Below are 20332 nucleotides of genomic sequence, written 5' to 3' on the forward strand. Positions count from 1 at the left end.
TGGTTATGAGGGTTTTCTCCATCGCGATAGCCAGCAGTGAGGTTTCCAAACAAAAATTTAGATAGTGTTTCCTTAGCCTCAGTCCATCAGGGATCATTTTCCAGCAGTACTTTTCTAGGAGAGATATTCGTTCATTTGAAATTTTGAAATTCGCACCATGGAATGTTGGCAGCAACCATAGTGGAGCACATAAATAAATATTCATTTGTGGAGTTTGGAGTCTTTTGCATCTGTGCGTCAATAACATTTGCTTCTTAGACGATTGCTATGCTTTCACATCAGTAACATATACAGGTTGGTCCATTGACAGTGACCGGGTCCAATATCTCACGAAATAAGCATCAAACGAAAAAACTACAAAGAACGAAACTCTTCTAGCTTGACGGGGGAAACCAGATGGCGCTATGGTTGGCCCGCTAGATGGCGCTGCCATAGGTCAAACGGATATCAACTGCGTTTTTTAGATAGGAACCCCCATTTTTCATTACATATTCGTGTAGTACGTAAAGAAATATGAATGTTTTAGTTGGATCACTTTTTTTCGCTTTGTGATAGATGGCGCTGTGATAGTCACAAACATATGGCTCACAATTTTAGACGAACAGTTGGTAACAGGTAGGTTTTTTAATATAAATACAGAACGTAGCTACGTTTGAACATTTTATTTCGGTTATTCCAATGTGATTTTATGTAGCATGAAGTTGAAATACCTCTAAACACGTAATGTACTGAAATATGTTAAAATACCTAACAATAAAATGAAGTATCTCAGCGCTGACAGTCCGTGAACATATACGCTTCCCACGTGCGTGGAAGCGGATGTAATTCCACAAAAATCCTTGCTCTACTAATGGCAGACATTAACAATGGAAAGCTCGTGGAATTACTGTAACATTTGACAATCCAACTCAACAAATTTGAACTGTTATTCTTTTTTTCTTGCTCGTGTCACTCATGCTGATATGCAAATGCAGTAGCCACGTGTTTATTCGTAACTACAGCTGCCTTAACATCATTGTTGTATTTGTTGAAGAAAGTAAAGAGGCACCTCTTTTTCAGAGGTTCCGGTTCTGCGGAGATCTGGACTGCCCAGATTGGATTCTTGCAGAAATAAATACGTTGGCGCGTATGGTACGTATACTGTAGTTCACAAGTCATTTATATGCATATTGCACTTGACACGTATCATTTTAGAACATCCTTAACTGATCACGTTGTGTGGTCCTCGTCAATTGATAGTCTTTTACATTGACTGGAAATATTTTAAAAAATGGTATCCATTCGAAATATAACCTACGCAGTTCTACGCACAGGCACGTTAGTTATTGTGCATTTTTCTTGTTCCAGACGTCAATTAAAATGAAGCTGCTTTGCCAGCAGGTAGCACGGTCGCTTATAGGAGAGGGCATCGACGTAAGTATCTCCTAGTCTGGATTTTACTTTTTTCCTCTAACCGCTCGTTTTTACACTTTTATGTAGTAGAAACTGTAGAAAAAAACGCTACAGGTAGCTTATATTAATGTTTGTATTGTAAAAACAGTCAGTGGATGATTCCTCCGTTGTGCAATTGGAAGTGAAGTATTAACATGAAAATAAAACGGGTAAATTTTACTAATTTTTTGTAGATGAACTTGAATATGAACAAGATACAGCCAGCGTTTCATGAAGCAAACTGTGTTCATTTGCCGCTAAAACTTAAAATGGTGGTGTTACAGACGTAACTCAGCAAATTGAAGTTGATTCACATGTATTTGAAATTTTCGTAATATCTAAGAGATTCGTCAGTACAGAGAGAACCTTGTATTATTTATATAAAGCACAAGAACAGTATTCATGAAATTATATCGGACATTAAATAAATTTAGTGAAACTAATAAAAAATAAGACAAGTAAATGTTACGGATGTAACGTTTTGCTGTTACAGGTGTAACACATTCATTTAACTTATAATGACGTACTGAAATTATATATGAAGGACTGAAATTATGTCTGTGACAGTTGTGTAAACTGAAGTTGAAGGCGGGGGCGGAGAAAGGAAAGGGAAGAAGCTAATTATATCGGCTGCATCAGAACTTTTTGCGAAATCAGCGGTGATGAGTGAAAATGTGTGCTTGACTAGTAGTCGAACCCAGGATCTCCTGCTCACTAGGCATTTGCGTAAACCACTGTGGCACCTGGACACGGTGTTTATCGCAATTGCGTGACTATCTCGGCATGCTCCCTGGCTGACCCACACTCTCACCTAGCGTTGCCTATCCATAGTCCCTTATCCATGTCCTTCATGCTCATTAATCCTGTATTCCCGCTGGAGGTCGAACGTAAATGTGCATCTGCACTGAAGTTCGTAGATCACGGCCCACCAAGGCAAACCAGTTACATGAATGTGTGGTGTCTGTTCTTTCGGACATGACTGAAAGAACACTCGTTCATATAATATCTAACAATGTTGAACCCGTTGTGTAATGGTATATTTATGAATAAGGAAGAGTATTCAGATAACAAAGAACAAATTTAGTTTAAAATTTTAAATTCATTTTAGCGGACGTTAATCTTTCCCGTGAATCTGTGATCGGCTTTTTATTGGGAAATGTCAGCTTCACTAAGATCATCCTTTTCTGGCCACGCAAATTTATTCTGTGCTCTTTTAAGGAATTTAACAAAAAAATTTTCACACTCTTCGCTGCCAGCTTGTCCAATAAATTAATGGAGATGTCCTCATTCAGTTTTTAACGATAACCTACTGACCAAAAGACAGTGGAAAGTTACCATTCAACTACTTATGAAAGAAGTAATGAGGTTGTCTTCTCGAACATTCTGTTTTTCGATGGGTCTGAAATGGAAGTGTGTGCCGTTTTCCTCAGACAACAAACCTATTTTAACTGTGTTATTTCCCAACGGTCTGGACACTGCGGATTTAAAGAGTGTTAGGAAGAGATCTGATAGCGCTCCAATGCTGTTGTAACTAATCAGCATGCTTTTTAGCTTCTTTGCTGGAACGTCTAATTATTAATTTTATCAGTTATGTATTTCGCGCATCGTACATAAGATGTGCCATCAGTAATGAGAGCTTTTCTATCTTTCACACACTGCTGCAGATGTTGCTTCAGCATTCCATTAACATCATCACGAGATCCTTTACATTGGATGTACAAAAGAAAAGCCAGTTCAAGGCAATACCACAATATTCTTTGTTGTAAGTCATATTAACTGACGTGTTGATCACCTCCATGAGAAAATAATTCCTTCACTTTAAGATTAGGAAATTTATTTTTTATGTTCGGAACTATTTTCTAATTACAAACATGAACAACTAGCATATCCTGCAGATAATCAGGTACAATAGCATATGAAACTGGACTGGTAACTGTGTAAGCTGATCCAGTGCAATTAATGATTTGTTAATTACTGCAGTGTGCGCTCTGCACCCCATCCTGATAATCGATAGCGAACTTTTCTCTGGAATAAATCTAGAGAAAACAGATACTACAAGAAACATTTTGAACTTTTGTCTTTTCAAAAAAGGATTACTGGTTAACATTGATAAAACAGTCGAGAAGAAACTTTGGCAATTTGTTCTCTAAAATTGTAATATCATCTATAGAACCTTCCTGCACACTTTCTCTTCTCATTGTTCCTCTGTCACCTGTTGATGAGTTTATCTGAGCAAGGAGGCAATGAGTTAGGAATTTCTTCGTGCTCCTTCAAATTTCCACAGTTCAGAAGTGTGCCAAAACATCCTTTTGAATCATGTTTTAGAACGCATTAGAGAGTAAAGTCTGTAACAGCACTTCTGACAATACGTAATGCTGAAAAGTAATTTTTTCCACCAGAAATTTGTCTGTTGTTGCTAATTAGAATAGCGTAATATCTCTTTGAGTTCGATGTAGAAACAGCCAACGTTGCAAGAGTCACTTTTTATTTAACTGATTACTAGTTTTGGGTTATCAGAACCAGTTTTCAAATAATCTTGTGAGACGGAAAGTTAAAATTACAGTTTCTCAACTGTCACAAAAATTATTGAGTGCTTATAACAAGATACCCCCCACCCCCCATGAACCATGGACCTTGCCGTTGGTGGGGAGGCTTGCGTGCCTCAACGATACAGATAGCCGTACTGTAGGTGCAACCACAACGGAGGGGTATCTGTTGAGAGGCCAGGCCAGACAAACGTGTGGTTCCTGAAGAGGGGCAGCAGCCTTTTCAGTAGTTGCAGGGGCAACAGTCTGGATGATTAACTGCTCTGGCCCTGTAACACTAACTAAAACGACCTTGCTGTTTTGCTACTGCGAACGGCTGAAAGCAAGAGGAAACTACAGCCGTAATTTTCCCCGAGAGCTTTACTATATGATTAAATGATGATCTCGTCCTCTTGGGTAAAATATTCCGTAGGTAAAATAGTCCCCCATTAGGATCTCCGGGCGGGGACTACTCAAGAGGACATCGTTATCAGGAGAAAGGAAACTGGCGTTCTACGGATCGGAGCGTGGAATGTCAGATCCCTTAATCGGGCAGGCAGGTTAGAAAATGTAAAAAGGGAAATGGATAAGCTAAAGTTAGATATAGTGGGAATTAGTGAAGTTCGGTGGCAGGAGGAACTAGACTTCTGGTCAGGTGAATACAGGGTTGTAAATACAAAATCAAATAGGGGTAAATCAGGAGTAGGTTTAATAATGAATAAAAAAAAATAGGAGAGCGGGTAAGCTCCTACAAACAGTATAGTGAACGCATTATTGTGGCCAAGATAGACACGAAGCCCACGCCTACTTCAGTAGTACAAGTTTATATGCCAACTAGCTCTGCAAATGATGAAGAAATTGAAGAAATGTATGATGAGGCAAAAGAAATTATTCAGGTAGTGAAGGGAGATGAAAATTTAATAGTCATGGGTGACTGGAATTCGACAGTAGGAAAAGGAAGAGAAGGAAACGTAGTAGGTGAATGTAGATTGGGGCTAAGAAATGAAAGAGGAAGCCGCCTGGTAGAATTTTGCACAGAGCATAACTTAATCATAGTTAACACTTGGTTCAAGAATCATGAAAGAAGGTTGTATACATGGAAGAACCCTGGAGATACTAAAAGGTTTCAGATAGAATATAATAATGGTAAGACAGAGATTTAGGAACCAGATTTTAAATTGTAAGACATTTCCAGGGGCAGATGTGGACTCTGACCACAATCTATTGGTTATGAACTGTACATTAAAACTGAAGAAACTGCAGAAAGGTGGGAACTTAAGGAGATGGGACCTGGATAAACTGAAAGAACCAGAGGTTGTACAGAGTTTCAGGGAGAGCATAAGGGAACAATTGACAGGAATGGGGGAAAGAAATACAATAGAAGAAGAATGGGTAGCTTTGAGGAATGAAATGGTGAAGGCAGCAGAGGATCAAGTAGGTAAAAAGGCGAGGGCTATTAGAAATCCTCGGGTAACAGAAGAGATACTGAATTTAATTGATAAAAGGAGAAAATACAAAAATGCAGCGAGTGAAGCAGGCAAAAAGGAATACAAACGTCTCAGAAATGAGATCGACAGGAAGTGCTAAATGGCTAAGCAGGGATGGCTAGAGGACAAATGTAAGGATGTAGAGGCTTATCTAATGAGGAGTAAGATAGATACTGCCTACAGGAAAATTAAAGAGACATTTGGAGAAAAGAGAACCACTTACATGAAGATCAAGAGCTCAGATGGAAACCCAGTTCTAAGCAAAGAAGGGAAAGCAGAAAGGTGGAAGGAGTACATAGAGGGTCTATACAGGGGCGATGTTCTTGAGGACAATATTATGGAAATGGGAGGTAGATGAAGGTGAAATGGGAGGTATGATACTGCGTGAAGAGTTTGACAGAGCACTGAAAGACCTGAGACGAAACAAGGCCCCGGGAGTAGACAACATTCCATTAGAACTACTGACAGCCTTGGGAGAGCCAGTCCTGACAAAACACTACCATCTGGTGAGCAAGATGTATGAGACAGGCAAAATACCCTTAGACTTCAAGAAGAATATAACAGTTCCAATCCCAAAGAAAGCAGGTGTTGACAGATGCGAAAATTACCGAACTATCAGTATAATAAGTCACAGCTGCAATATACTAACGCGAATTCTTTACAGACGGATGGAAAAACTGGTAGAAGCCGACCTCGGGGATGATCAGTTTGGATTCCGTAGAAATGTTGGAACACGTGAGGCAATACTGACCTTACGACTTATCTTAGAAGAAAGATTTAGGAAAGACAAACCTACATTTCTAGCATTTGTAGACTTAGAGAAAGCTTTTGACAATGTTGACTGGAATACTCTCTTTCAAATTCTGAAGGTGGCAGGGGTAAAATACAGGTAGCGAAAGGCTATTTACAATTTGTACAGAAACCAGATAGCAGTTATAGGAGTCGAGGGGTATGAAAGGGAAGCAGTGGTTGGGAAGGGAGTGAGACAGCGTTGTAGCCTCTTCCCGATGCTATTCAATCTGTATATTGAGCAAGCAGTAAAGGAAACAAAAGAAAAGTTCGAAGTAGGTATTAAAATCCATGGAGAAGAAACAAAAACTTTGAGGTTTGCCGATGACATTGTAATTCTGTCAAACAGCAAAGGACTTGGAAGAGCAGTTGAACGGAATGGACAGTGTCTTGAAAGGAGGGTATAAGATGAACACAAACAAAAGCAAAACGAGGATAATGGAATGTAGTCGAATTAAGTCGGGTGATGCTGAGGGAATTAGATTAGGAAATGAGACACTTAAAGTAGTAAAGGAGTTTTGCTATTTAGGGAGCAAAATAACTGATAATGGTCGAAGTAGAGAAGATATAAAATGTAGATTGGCAATGGCAAGGAAAGCGTTTCTGAAAAAGAGAAATTTGTTAACATCGAGTATTGATTTAAGTGTCAGGAAGTCGTTTCTGAAAGAATTTGTATGGAGTGTAGCCATGTATGGAAGTGAAACATGGACGATAAATAGTTTAGAAATGGTTCAAATGGCTCTGAGCACTATGGGACTCAACTGCTGAGGTCATTAGTCCCCTAGAACTTAGAACTAGTTAAACCTAACTAACCTAAGGACATCACAAACATCCATGCCCGAGGCAGGATTCGAACCTGCGACCGTAGCGGTCTTTCGGTTCCAGACTGCAGCGCCTTTAACCGCACGGCCTCTTCGGCCGGCGATAGTTTAGACAAGAAGAGAATAGAAGCTTTCGAAATGTGGTGCTACAGAAGAATGCTCAAGATTAGATGAGTAGATCACATAACTAATGAGAAGGTATTGAATAGAATTGGGGAGAAGCGGAGTTTGTGGCACAATTTGACTAGAAAAAGGGATCGGTTGGTAGGACATGTTTTGAGGCATCAAGGGATCACCAATTTAGTACTGGAGGGCAGCATGGAGGATAAAAATCGTAGAGGGAGACCAAGAGATGAATACACTAAGCAGATTCAGAAGGATGTAGGCTGCAGCAAGTACTGGGAGATGAAGAGGCTTGCACAGGATAGAGTAGCATGGAGAGCTGCATCAAACCAGTCTCAGCACTGAAGACCATAACAACAACATAACAAGATATAGAGCATACCGTACCAGGATATGTGTACCAGACAGACAAACCAGTATTTTCCAAAATATCGTGTAAATCATGTAAACATCTTTACATGTATGTATAACAAAATTACGTTTACCAATGAACAGTGACAGAACATACAGAAAACTGATAGTCTACTTTCGTGACTCCCACAAGGAATCCTCATGTAGGGCGTGCCATATCAGAATATAGGCAACGTCTTTATTAAAACTTCCAATCATCGAGGATAAAACAGTTAATACAATAAAAGTACAAGTCAACTACCACAGTTAAACTATTTAAATTTTTTCCAAAAACAGCAGGGTTTAAAACCAGTGAACTGTAAACAGCAGCAGCGCCACATCCAGCATATACAGACGAAAGCCGTATGCTGTAGTAACATGTAACTTCACCCATTTTGGACCACATAATAGTGTACAAAGAAATCAAAACAGCTAAACCAGAACTTACTGTCCTAAACAGTCCCATTGATACCCTCATCTATCCCAACAGTTCCCCCTGCCGGGCCCCACTGCTGAAGACAAAATCTAATTCATGACAGTCATCCTCCAAAATATTCATCCATGCCAAATCCACACATCCTTCAACAGATTTTGCTCGCTGCCAGCTCCATCTTCCATCCCAACACCTAAGACACCTACTCTCACAGCCAGGTTCACTTCCTCTTTACCTGCTTCGACACCCTAGTCTAAGCTCCATCTAGTCCTCACCAACACACACCTCTGCAAAATACTGTAGGAGAACATCTGCTCCCTACCCTCCAATAAACGTTTTTTGAAGCATACTCTGTCCCAACATAACGTCCTTAGTTTTATTCTTAATTAAATGTTCTAGCAAACCTTTCATACTATCTGAACCTCATCCTGTATCTTCCGTCACACAGATAACACCCTTCCCCTGGACAGTGATGGAGTTGCCACAGTCCTTGTTTAGCCACAATCCTTATACAATACTCCCACCAAACACCTTATCCTTACCCTCTTTTTCCAAACCGTAACCATTACCTGTGCAACCATCTACATTTGACGTCATTACCACATCCCATACGACTTTCTCACGGGCACGAATCATACCTTTTCAATCTATATTATTGCCACTGACCTCAGCTTCCACAGTAGGTCCCCCACAGAACTCCAGTGGTGGCGTCAGTTTACCGACTCCCTGCAAGGTGACATATTTCCCATCCCACACCACACCCATCTTGAAAGTAACACCACACATGATGTTGTCCAAGCATTTCGCAATCTCCTTGGACGCCTTATTGCAGTATTCCTTGATCCAACTGAAAGTGACCACCTACTTACACTCTTCGCCATCTCCTAGACACGTCATCCCCATTCAGTCCAGTCCCTTCCAATCTCCATCCAAGATTACTCATGCGCCAACTGGAATGCCTGCTGGGAATCCATAGAAACCCAGATTGGAAGCTGCCTCCTGGCCTTCCAATAATCAGACGGTATCCCTCTTACTGCATCCTTCCTGCAGCAGACCTTGTTAGGCGCTATATCCAACCACATTCCTACCAAGACTTTATATTCTCACTGTGACACCCTCCCTGCACAAGACTCACTCCTCCTTCCAGAATCCCATCTCATATATTGCACCTTCCTGCGACTTCATGAGCAGGATAACTCACATTCCACTGGCAAAAATAGAGACACGTCAGTAATGTATTAAACACAAAAAAAGCCGGACTGGCGTCAGATGTGCACCAGACACGGGTCTACACTCCCCATAAACTTTTTAAAGTGCTGGAAAGCATTCCATGGACTCACTAACCTCACTACCTGTTCCTGACGACTCTCATTTTGATTACTCTCTGTTCACTACCACCCACAAACATACTGTCTCACCCCTGGCTCCCAGCTTCAACTACTTGCTCAACATACCACAAACAGAATTGAGTACTTGATTATTCGAGGTATGCTGTCACGGTATAGTAGGTCCGCAACTATATAGCACTGAGGAAATCAGATAGTTTATTTTATCCGTCTCAGTTGCAAATTCAGCTGTAGTGGTTACCGGTTTCAGGCTGCCACGCCCCTTCGCAAACCACACACCTAAAAATTACACAGTGCATGTATTGCAATAATGTGTACAAATAGGATGTATGTCCATATTACAGGTACTCATATGCTTACTGACATACCTTGCAGTAAACCGTATTTCATACAGTATGGTGCCAAAAGGCATGAGCAGTTTGTGTACAGCAATGTACACAGTGAGCAACAAGCACTCTCAAACTGTAAACAATAAAAAAGGAGGCTTTTTATATCACGCAACTGCTTAATTTAGCATACAAACAGTTGTCACCGAAGCGAAATATGGATTGAAGATCCAATTTCAGAGGTGAGGTTTCTTGCTGCAAATAGATGTTTCTGTCAGCATACTCTACCTCTCCAAGAGGAAACGATTATCCATTAAATCTGTTGCATTTCAATAGCTTTGGTCAACTATTGCACTCGTGTACAGACTAAAATCTCTAACCTCTCGTTTTCTTATTGCGCATTTATACATGTGAGCATGTGATGGAGAGAGCACTTATCGGCGCGACGAATGGAATACTTTGGGAGATCTCCATCTTGGCGCATACAGAGACCCATAATTATTTTCAGTTGACTAATTTCGCCCAGAGAATAATCCCGTATGATATTATGGAATGAAATTAAGTATAGGATGTTACCTTTTTTTTATTTTTATACCACCTATGAGTGACATCATTCACATAGCAAATACTCTGTATTGAGTATATATTCGATACTCTGTATCGAATATATTGCTTCCCCCTACTTATACCTCCCGAGGAGATCACGAATGTAAAATTAGAGAGATTAGAGCGCGCACGGAGGCTTTCAGACAGTCGTTCTTCCCGCGAACCATACGCAACTGGAACAGGAATGGGAGGTAATGACAGTGGCACGTAAAGTGCCCTCCGCCACACACCGTTGGGTGGCTTGCGGAGTATAAATGTAGATGTAGATGTAGAGATTTGTTTAGACGATTCAGCAGTTTTGTGGTATACTCCTCAAAGTTAAATTTATTATCAAGCTGTAACCCCAATAACTTAACACGGTCAACGTCTTCTCTCTGTTTGTCTTCATATTTTAGGAGTATACTCCCAGGAAACCTTTTACAAGTGCTGAACTACATATAGTATGTTTTTTCAAAGTTTAATGGCAGAATTAACTGAGAACCATTTTTTGATGCCGATGAAAATTTCATTAGTCGACCGTTCTAAGGCTATACTTGATTTACTATTTATTGCAATGTTTGTATCATCTGAAAAAAAAACATACTAGGAATTTGGTAATGTTATCGATGAAACGTCATTGATATATGCAAGAAAAAGAAAGGGCCTTAAGATGGAATCTTGGGGGCACCACATGTCATTGGTTCCCAATCGGATGATGCCTGATTGCTTAATACGTGTCTCTTTACTATTGACACATTCCTGTTACACCGTAATTTACTTAAAGGGAAATTGTGATTTACGCAACCAAATGTTGCTTTGGTAGTCTCCTTGATGACACTGTCGATAACTCCGTCCACTGGCCGACCTCCGTGTCATCCTCCGCCAACTGCGTCACTGGATGCGATATGGAGGGGTGTCGAGTCAGCACACCGCTCTCCCGACGTTGTCACTTTTCGTAACCTGGAGCGGTTATTACTCGGCTCCTCAGCTGGTATCACGAGGCTGAGTGCACACTGCTCCAGTCTTCCCACCAAGGAAAACTACCTGGCAGTACCGGCATCGAACCCACGTCCTCCACATGGAAGTCTGTCGCGCTGATCGCTCAGCTACAGAGACGGACACACTGCCGTAAGAACAGAGCTTCATGTAACCATGACGTTTACTTTTCTCTCGAGTGTCGTCAGTATTACTACTTGTTAGGGTCAGTTAACAATTAACCTTAGGTTGTTTGCAGATGACGCTGTCGTTTATCGACTAGTAAAGCCATCAGAAGATCAAAACAAATTGCAAACCGATTTAGAAAAAATATCTGAATGGTGCGAAAATTGGCAGTTGACCCTAAATAACGAAAAGTGTGAGGTCATCCACACGAGTGCTAAAAGTTATCCCTTAAACTTCGGTTACCTGATAAATGAATCGAATCTAAAGGACGTAAATTCAACTAAATACCTAGAAATTACAATTACGAATAACCTAAATTTGAAGGAACACATAGAAAATGTTATGGGGAAGGCTAACCAAAGACTGCGTTTTATTGGCAGGACACTTAGAAAATGTAACAGAGCTACTAAGGAGACTGCCTACCCTATGGTTGTCCGTCCTCTTTTAGAATATTGGTGCGCGGTGTGGGATCCTTACCAGATAGAACTGACTGAGCTTGCTCTGAGCACTATGGGACTTAACATCTGAGGTCATCAGTCCCCTAGAACTTAGAATTACTTAAATCTAACTAACCTAAGGACATCACACACATCCATGCCCGAAGTAGGATTCGAACCTGCGTCCGTAGCAGTCGCGCGGTTCCGGACTGAAGCGCCTAGAACCGCTCGACCACCACGGCCCGCACTGACAGAGTACATCGAAAAAGTTCAAAGAAGGGCTACACGTTTTGTATTATCGCGAAATATTGAAGAGAGTGTCACTGAAATGATACAGGATTTGGGCTGGACATCATTAAAACAAAGGCGGTTTTCGTTGCGACGGAATCTTCTGACGGAATTCCAATCACCAACTTTCTCCTCTGAATGCGAAAATATTTTGTTGATACAGGGAGAAACGATCACCACGATAAAATATGGGAAATAAGAGCTCGTACGAAACGATATAGGCTTTCGTTCTTTCCGCGCGCTGTGAATTGTAAAGGTGGTTCGATGAACCCCCTGCCAAGCACTTAAATGTAATTTGCAGAGTATCTATGCAGATGTAGTAGAACGCGTTCGGCATTGCTACAAAAGACTTTCTTTTACGTCGTTAATGTATCCTAATTCCTCATTCGATAGTACACAATTTTGTCGCCCCCTATTATTCCAGTATGCTACGTGTATGAGGGGTGATCGGAAAATTTCCAGCCCGACATATTACCGTAATGTCTCGGACAAACACCACCACCTACTTTTATGGTGACCCTTCGTGGGTATGCAAGTCAAATTTCGCGGCCCAAGTTTAGTTAGTTTTGCCCTTGGATGCATTGGATATCGTAGCGTAAGCAAAATTACGAATATCGAGAAAATTAAGAACTGTGATATGATTGAATATCTTCATTTGAAGGGAATGATGTCCAAGGAAATAGTGGAGGACATGCGGAATACACTTAAGGACTGTGCTCCTTCTTATGCAACAGTGAAAAATTGGGTGTCCGGCTTCAAACGTGGATGAAACTGCAGTTCACGATACGATTTTGCAGGATCGTCGAACAAAGTTGCAGCACATTGAAACCACGTTTGGAATCTCCCATGGGCGTCCTCATGACATTGTTGTGGATGTTTTGGGAATTGGAAAGTTTCATCTCGGTGGGTCCCGAAAGACTTGAATGCAGCTCAGAGACGGGAGCGTGTGCAGTGCTGTGAGGAAATCGTCCGCCAATTTGAAGCGGACGAAGTAGGCTTTCTTGCAAGGTATGTGACAATGGACGAAACGTGGGTTCACCACTTTGATCCTGAGACAAAACAACAGTCGCAGCAATGGAAACATCCTTCATCCCCTATCCCAAAAAAAAAATCCCGGGTGCAAAAATCAGCCGGAAAGGTGATGGTATCGGTCTTCCGTGATGCGGAAGGACAATAATGATGGATTACATGGAAAAGGGCATAACTATCAATGTTTCATACTATTGCACCCTCCTGCGCCGTTTGAGAGAAGAGAGAAAGAAAGAAAGGCCCAGATATGCTGTCAATGGAACTATAGCTGTGACTGTGACGCACATTGTGGTAGACAAATGCTCCTTCTGCCGCAGCCAATTTTAATTCTTCATTATTTGAGACAGAAGAAATTTGTAAAAGTTGTTAACAAAATAAAAAATTGCAGTAGTTAATAACAAAAGCATAAGATTTCAATATCACAATATTCTGTTAACATACCTAATGTTGTACTGAGAAAAGACGGAACAAAGGAATTTTTTCATGAGCGGCGACTCTCCGTGAAACCCGGTACAGATGCCAACGCTTCTCGGGAGAGATGCCGCAGCAAAATAATTAATAAAAAAAATGAAGTTTAAGCCGATTTCTTCAACATTTATAAAACTGAGCGTTGTAACATACAACAAGGAAATTATGTGCATACAACAGAGTAGTAACACGAATTGAATCATAATTTACGATATTAATTTACGTAATATTTTAATTTCCTCTTACAGCGTACAAGGTATTAATTTACATAGATTGTTTTTTGAGGCTTTGTTCTCTAGCATGTTTTGTGAAGCCACAGACTGGATCCAGTCATCTTTTTATGTGGTTAGGAAATAATTTTCCCAACATTCACAGCAGCGGTTGGTTTCTGAATCTATTGTATACTTTCCAGTTCCTGCGATAGTTCTCTTACCTGGTCGTGTCCTGCCTCGTGCAGTGACGGATGATACTGTTTTCAACTTTTCCTTTTGTTTTCTTTCCTTAATTTCGTTTTGCCTTTGTTTTTCACGCTTCTCTGCTTGTAGGATCCGTCAGAAAGTGGTTCGGATTGAGCTTTCGTCTTACGTTCATTTGGGCAGTTTTGGTATCGGGTATATTTTCCGGAGAAGTTTCGTTGATGTCATTTTATCAGGTGACGTACTAGGAGTGGAAGGTTGTGAAGAGTTCTGGGAAGAACCAGCAAGAAAGTGAGGGATCCATAGAACTGGAAGTTTTTGTGTTGACGCTGATGGTGGTGATTCATTTGTGTGTGACATTGAGAAGTGTTCAGGTACTCGGTTTGGGTTACAGGGATAAATGTCCATGGCTTCAAAGACACTAAGCGCTGTTCCTACAGACGCGGCTTTACTCCAAGCTGCACCAACTAGTCGACCCATTTAAGACTGAGTGATTTTCCTTCGTTTTGTGCAACCCATGCTGAAGCTTCTTTCAGAAATATGCTTTTAGGGGCCCGAAAAATGACGCGTCCAGAGGCAGCAAGGGATGAGTGCAGTGGCTAAGTAGGCAGATCATTACCACACCGTTGCCAACAGCTGTCTGAAGCAACTACGAAGAATTGCTGTGAGAGGCGTGACCCGTTGGCTTGTGTTTCAGGAAATGATCAGTGAACCACATGTAAAACAAGTCTGTACTAATGTACGATGACTTTCGGTTCATGTAAACGTCGGAACTTGGAGGCAAGCCATTAGCATACTTCGCTGTCTTATTTACCCCCTTAAATATCAGACAGGAGGCATAAACTGGCCTGCAGCATTACAACCCAGAACAGTCACATTTTCGCATTTCTCTTCTGATGTTAGTACAGGAACAGATTTGGTACCTTTCTCCATTATCACAGAATCAAGTTGGTTGTTTGCCGACATTCCGGAGTCATCCATGTTAAAAATAAATCATTTTCCTTTCGTACTTCTGCCAATACTTCAAAATAATTAGCAACAATTTCCTTACTTATTCCCGCCGGTCTTTCTAGGAAAGACCCTCAGACTTGCGTACACTCAGCTCTGGATTTTTACGTGGGAAAGAATTTAACCAGTCATAACCCGCAGTTTTAGATTCGTTGATCAATTTGTTTGGTAGTCTCATTTTCTTTGCCATTCTGTATGCAACCCTTCTTGCCGTCAACCTGTGAGTCGCAAACCCAGCTGCTGCAACAGCCTTAATATGGCCAACCAATTTCTTCTCATTTCATGGTCCAAATGAACCTAAGTTTGTGAAAGGAAATGGAAATAAATTGGTCATAGCAGATAATATTTTTTTAAAATATTATTAATATTTATTTTGATTATATTTAATTTAAAAGTATTACGGTTATTAATTAGACTTAGGTAATTATTGAAATAGTTGTAGCTGTTGGACCCAGTGCGCCGTTTTCCAAATTGCCGGACTCCATTCCTCGTTTTAAGGTTCGTGCCGGAATACTATAATGCCTTTCTGCTTCCCCGAATAGTATTTTCTTTGCTTTCAACCTTCCTAAAGCTTCTCTTGAATTTTCCTCTGTCCTCTGACCTCTCTTGGCAGTGCACTTCCATTTGTATTGAGTAGGCATGTCATAAATATTTGTACATTTCTGTAAATAATAGAATGGTATACTGCCACAATGACGTAAATGTAAGAAATAAAATAACTAGTGTATTTATAAAATCATGAGATGACTTGTAAAATCTGATGGCAATAAGGCATCTCCACCGGATTGCTGGGCTGCAGCTCTCCCAAGCGTCAGACTCGCGATACCTACCGCAAGGCTACTACGGCCGAAAGAAAGTCTTACTCTCTGCTGCAGTAACGCTTATAACTTTTTTATACAAAGAATGGCTGATTTAAGCATTTGAAATCAATTTAATATACGATACATGAACACAAGGAAAAACTGTGGCAGAAGGAAACCTGCACTCACGTCGACTACAATTTGCGTAATATCCGACCAACTTGCACCAGACCCGCACACAGCTGTGATTATAAAGAAACTAATACAACATGCACACTGCCTTTAGTGGTTTGTACCGGATTTACCCCACCTTAAAAAGGACGGAAGTACGCACCTTAAACTTGTCATTGGTGGTACTATTAACTGAGAGAAATAATACGATAAGAAACGCAGTCCCTCCTCGAGTACGACCTATAGCAGTAATAAGGTTCGCAGCTATGAGGAAGAGATTTGGATAACATGAAGTTTAACACTATTGTATTACCTCAGGCCCTTGGGAAAATTATACCTGAAACATGTGAAGCCATTTACAAGGTTCTATATGGGGATGAAAAATGTGCATTTAATCGCATAGCATTATTTTTTATTTTAACCCTTTGTTGCCTGACGGTACTTAAAAGTACCAGTAAGTTTTGACTCTCATTATTTTCTCGTGGTGCAGTTTCGTGATCTGAGAGCCCGTCGGTACGTAACAGTAACTCTGCTCTATTGTTTCATAGATGTTATTGTGCAATACATAGACCTCTCTGGCGGTCAGAGCTTGAAATTGTTTTTTGCGCGCTGCTGTGAAAACAGAAGATTGTATGTGCTTGTTTCAATGGTGTTACCTGAGTTTGTGTGCAATTTATTGAAACTTCCGTTGAGTTTCCCATTGTACGTTCTTACCTTCTTTGTTTTTTTATAATAGTTTGAAGCATTACGTTACAAGTGAATGAGATAAAGTGGAAAATATGAGGCGGACTTATTAGTACCGTCAGGTTGTGCGAACACTTTATTGTAGCAACAATGCGTTACCTCTCACTAGTTGTTCTGTTCACTTTTTCTCACACAGAAACAATTAGAACAAACACGAAAGGTTTTCCAGGGAATTTACCTAAAGAAAAGTGTCTAAACCGTGGGGAATCAAATCACAGAGAGTCATCTTTAGACCTAACAGTATTTCAATGGAGGGAAAATAAAGTAGTGTATTTTGCGTCAAACTTCCATGGCACTGAACAGAGCGTAGTGACAAGAAAACAGAAAGATGGAACTAGTATGACTATACCACGACCAGTTATTGTATGTGATTACAATAAACACATGGGTGGTGTGGATCATGCAGACAGATTACGTTCAACGTATGGTCTTGACAGGCGATCAAAGAAATGGTGGCACCGTCTCTTCTGGGGAGCAATAGAAATTGCTTTTGTCAATGCTTACGTCATTTTCAGTTATCTACATGGGGCACTGCCACTGCTGGAATTCAGGAGTGTTGTGGCACTAGGGCTAATGAATGAACAGCAAGTGCCAAATCTCAAAAAGAGAAACTCTGGTAAAGATGAAATAACTCCCCCAAAGAGAAGGAAGGATAACTTTTCTGTTCCGAAGAATGTACATCTTGGCAACCGAGAAAACCATTTTGCAGTGTTCAGTTGTAAAAGAGGACGATGCGAAATGTGTGCGAAAAATAAAATTCAGTCGAGACCACATTCACAATGTAGTACATGTAAAGTTATTTGTGCTTCAATGAGAAAAAGAACTGTTTCCTACAATTTCATGAGGTATCACTAACACGAAATATGTGATATGTATAGCTAAGTTACTGTGTATTGTGAAGTTGCTCTAGAATAAATTTATGCGAAATTTAAAAAAAAATTGAGAAATATCATATCATATTTCTGTTAATTAATTTTCTAATGTAAAAATATTTAATGTTTATGTGGAATAAAGTACTAGTTATAAAAATTGGATCATTTTTCAGCGCATGTTGTGATTCTGTCCACGGAGTCTGACGGTACTTCTGAGTACCAGGAGAGAAAAAAGTTGTGAAAAATAAGATAAAATTTTACAAAAAATCCTACCGTCATTTGAGGCCACAATAGCATAAATTCTGCAAAGAAAATGTTAAAAAGTAAATTTTTTCTTATGTCAGGAAACAAAGGGTTAACACAATTACAAAAATGCAAATTACGAAAAATCTTCGTATGCAGATATAAAAGTGACAGGTGAATTGCTGTTTCTTTGCTGTTGTTCGTTATGACAGTAGCCTTGGTTTATATATAGTGAGTTGTGAAGGTTTGGTTTCTGTGGGGTGAATCCTCAACTCGGAAAGCATAATATTTCTGCTGGAAAATTGTGAGGGAAACTGAGAAATTTGCGATAATGAGTGATAGCGAGAAGGTAATTGGTCGAACAAGTGCATAACTTCCACCTAAACTTCCATTTTCAGCTTAAAGCAACACAAAAGTAAGAATTTCTCCGTAAACAGCCGTTGGTTACCATCTAAATCGCGGAGTTTCAGACCGGAGAAGGTCGCCTCACCTCACACGCTCAACCGCATCTGCGCGCTCCTCAATTCGACCACTTGAACAAACGAGTTTTAGTTCGTCCTCCGACCGTCGAACTATACAGGCCAGCCGGATCCCGCCGATCTTGTGGCGGATTATTCAGGACTAACAGTTTTGCCGGAGTCTTTAGGAATGCCCGCGTCACTGTTTGCACTGTGTTCACAAGAAATCTTATATTTGTAAAGGCTTCTGAGTAGCTGGATGCTTTCTGTGAAGCCCTTAACCACGTATCTGGTGCAAGAGAAGAAGCAATAGCCGAGAGAAGGAACAAGTACAGAGGATGGTTTATCCAATGATGAGATTCCCTTTTCATATCGTATGTCGAAGACATTTATGTTAATGAAACAGATTCCATGTGACCACCACGGCGTGAGCGTGGCGTCCACGTCCACGTCCGGTGTGAAACATCTTACAGGAAACGAGAGTTAACTCATGAAAGTTGTAGAAGAAGCAAAATTCGCCAGTCAGTGATTTCCTAACGCGTGAACTACTTCAGAAGCTTGCAATAACAGATTTGAAGTATGCAGATGATGGTCAACCTAGCCATGAGTTAAACTCCGAAACTCGCCACGGAATTCGTATAAGAGCCTATCAGGACAGGTTTTAAGGAAACTTGATCCTCTTCACATTCCATGGAGAAATTTTTCTTTTATTTCTCGCGAAGCGTTTGCCATAAATTAGATAAAATTAAGTTGTCGTTTAGTAAAGCATTATGACATCTGTACACTTTCGTGTTCGTATTAGAGTATACCAAAATGATAATTTATATCGTTGTCTGATTTACGGCGATTGGTCAGTGTTTTGATCACAATAATGTCCCGATTTTAGGCCTGTGAATTTCTTTGTGTGTTTGGATATGAATGCAGAAGAGCTGGTTGCTTGCTTTTTGAAATTGTAGAAATTACTCGCAAAACTCCAAGCTATTTTGAGAGCGTTAGGGAGTCATTAAAAGTTAGCTGCCAGTGGTGCGCTCGTGTGCGTGGAGGCAGTTTAAACATAAAACGGTGTGCAGTAGACCACATGCATTTACCTCAGCACATCATTTACTAGTCCGTATGTCTACAATTGCGTATCTACGAGACTTTCGTCTCATAAAAAGTTTCTTTTTTTTTCCTTCTCAACCAACCCAGAAATATAGTAAGTGATAATTTGACACCTAGAGAAAAATTAAATTCCCGAATTTTATTATTCTTTATTGCTTGTAGACATATGCAGTCACCTCTTATGAACCTTCCGCGACAAATGTCTGGAGGTGTGACTGCCACTAGCGACATTGCAGCGAGACATTTCGTATCCATTGCGAGGTGTGTCAACCGCTGTCTAAAGAAGGGGGAATAAAAACGGGGAATGAAATCTCTCCGGGCCGTGTATTATATTCGTGAGACAACTGGTAGCAGCATTGTCTGTATACAGGATGTTTGGAAATTTCATTTGTAGACTCCTAGACTTGCAGAGGGAAGTGAATACATAATATTTTGAATAGAAACCCATGTCATGTTCTAAGACTGTGCAGACGTTGAACTGATCCACTGCTACTTGAGGAATTGAACTAGGCATGACGCAGCTCAGTTATTAGGTAACAATTCGAAAAGGAACGTAACGACATCTATTTATCACTTAATCATATTTATTTTTATTAACACTGAAACATTGCGTGTTTACGTTATTCCAGAGAAGAAAACCAACATACTGTACATTCAGAACAGTACTGATGCATTACAACGGTTCGCAGTGGCGACCACCAATGTTGTTACAACATCGTACCTACGAAGCATGTTCTGCTACACACCCTCAATCTCGCCTTGTGTTTTTTCAGTTTATAGTGCAGCGGCCACAATTCCTGCCAGCAGATCTTCCTCTGTCTCTACACGAGCCTCGTAAATTACACTTTCCATACGACCCCACAAGAAGCAGTACACGTCG

The 20332-nt window shown here is 40.5% G+C and overlaps 1 protein-coding gene across 1 annotated transcript in view; it reads left to right on the top strand.

Moving 5' to 3' along the window:
• Positions 1-954: 954 nt before the first annotated feature.
• The window catches only part of LOC124546627 (COMM domain-containing protein 4), a 48901-nt gene continuing 29523 nt past the window's right edge, over positions 955-20332 (top strand). Inside the window, exons 1-2 of the mRNA XM_047125054.1 lie at positions 955-1131; positions 1348-1413. Of these exons, the coding sequence (XP_046981010.1) occupies positions 955-1131; positions 1348-1413 (243 nt within the window). The remainder of the gene's footprint in view (positions 1132-1347; positions 1414-20332) is intronic.

Source organism: Schistocerca americana, chromosome 1 (genome assembly GCF_021461395.2).
Source record: "Schistocerca americana isolate TAMUIC-IGC-003095 chromosome 1, iqSchAmer2.1, whole genome shotgun sequence".
Lineage (NCBI taxonomy): Eukaryota > Metazoa > Arthropoda > Insecta > Orthoptera > Acrididae > Schistocerca > Schistocerca americana.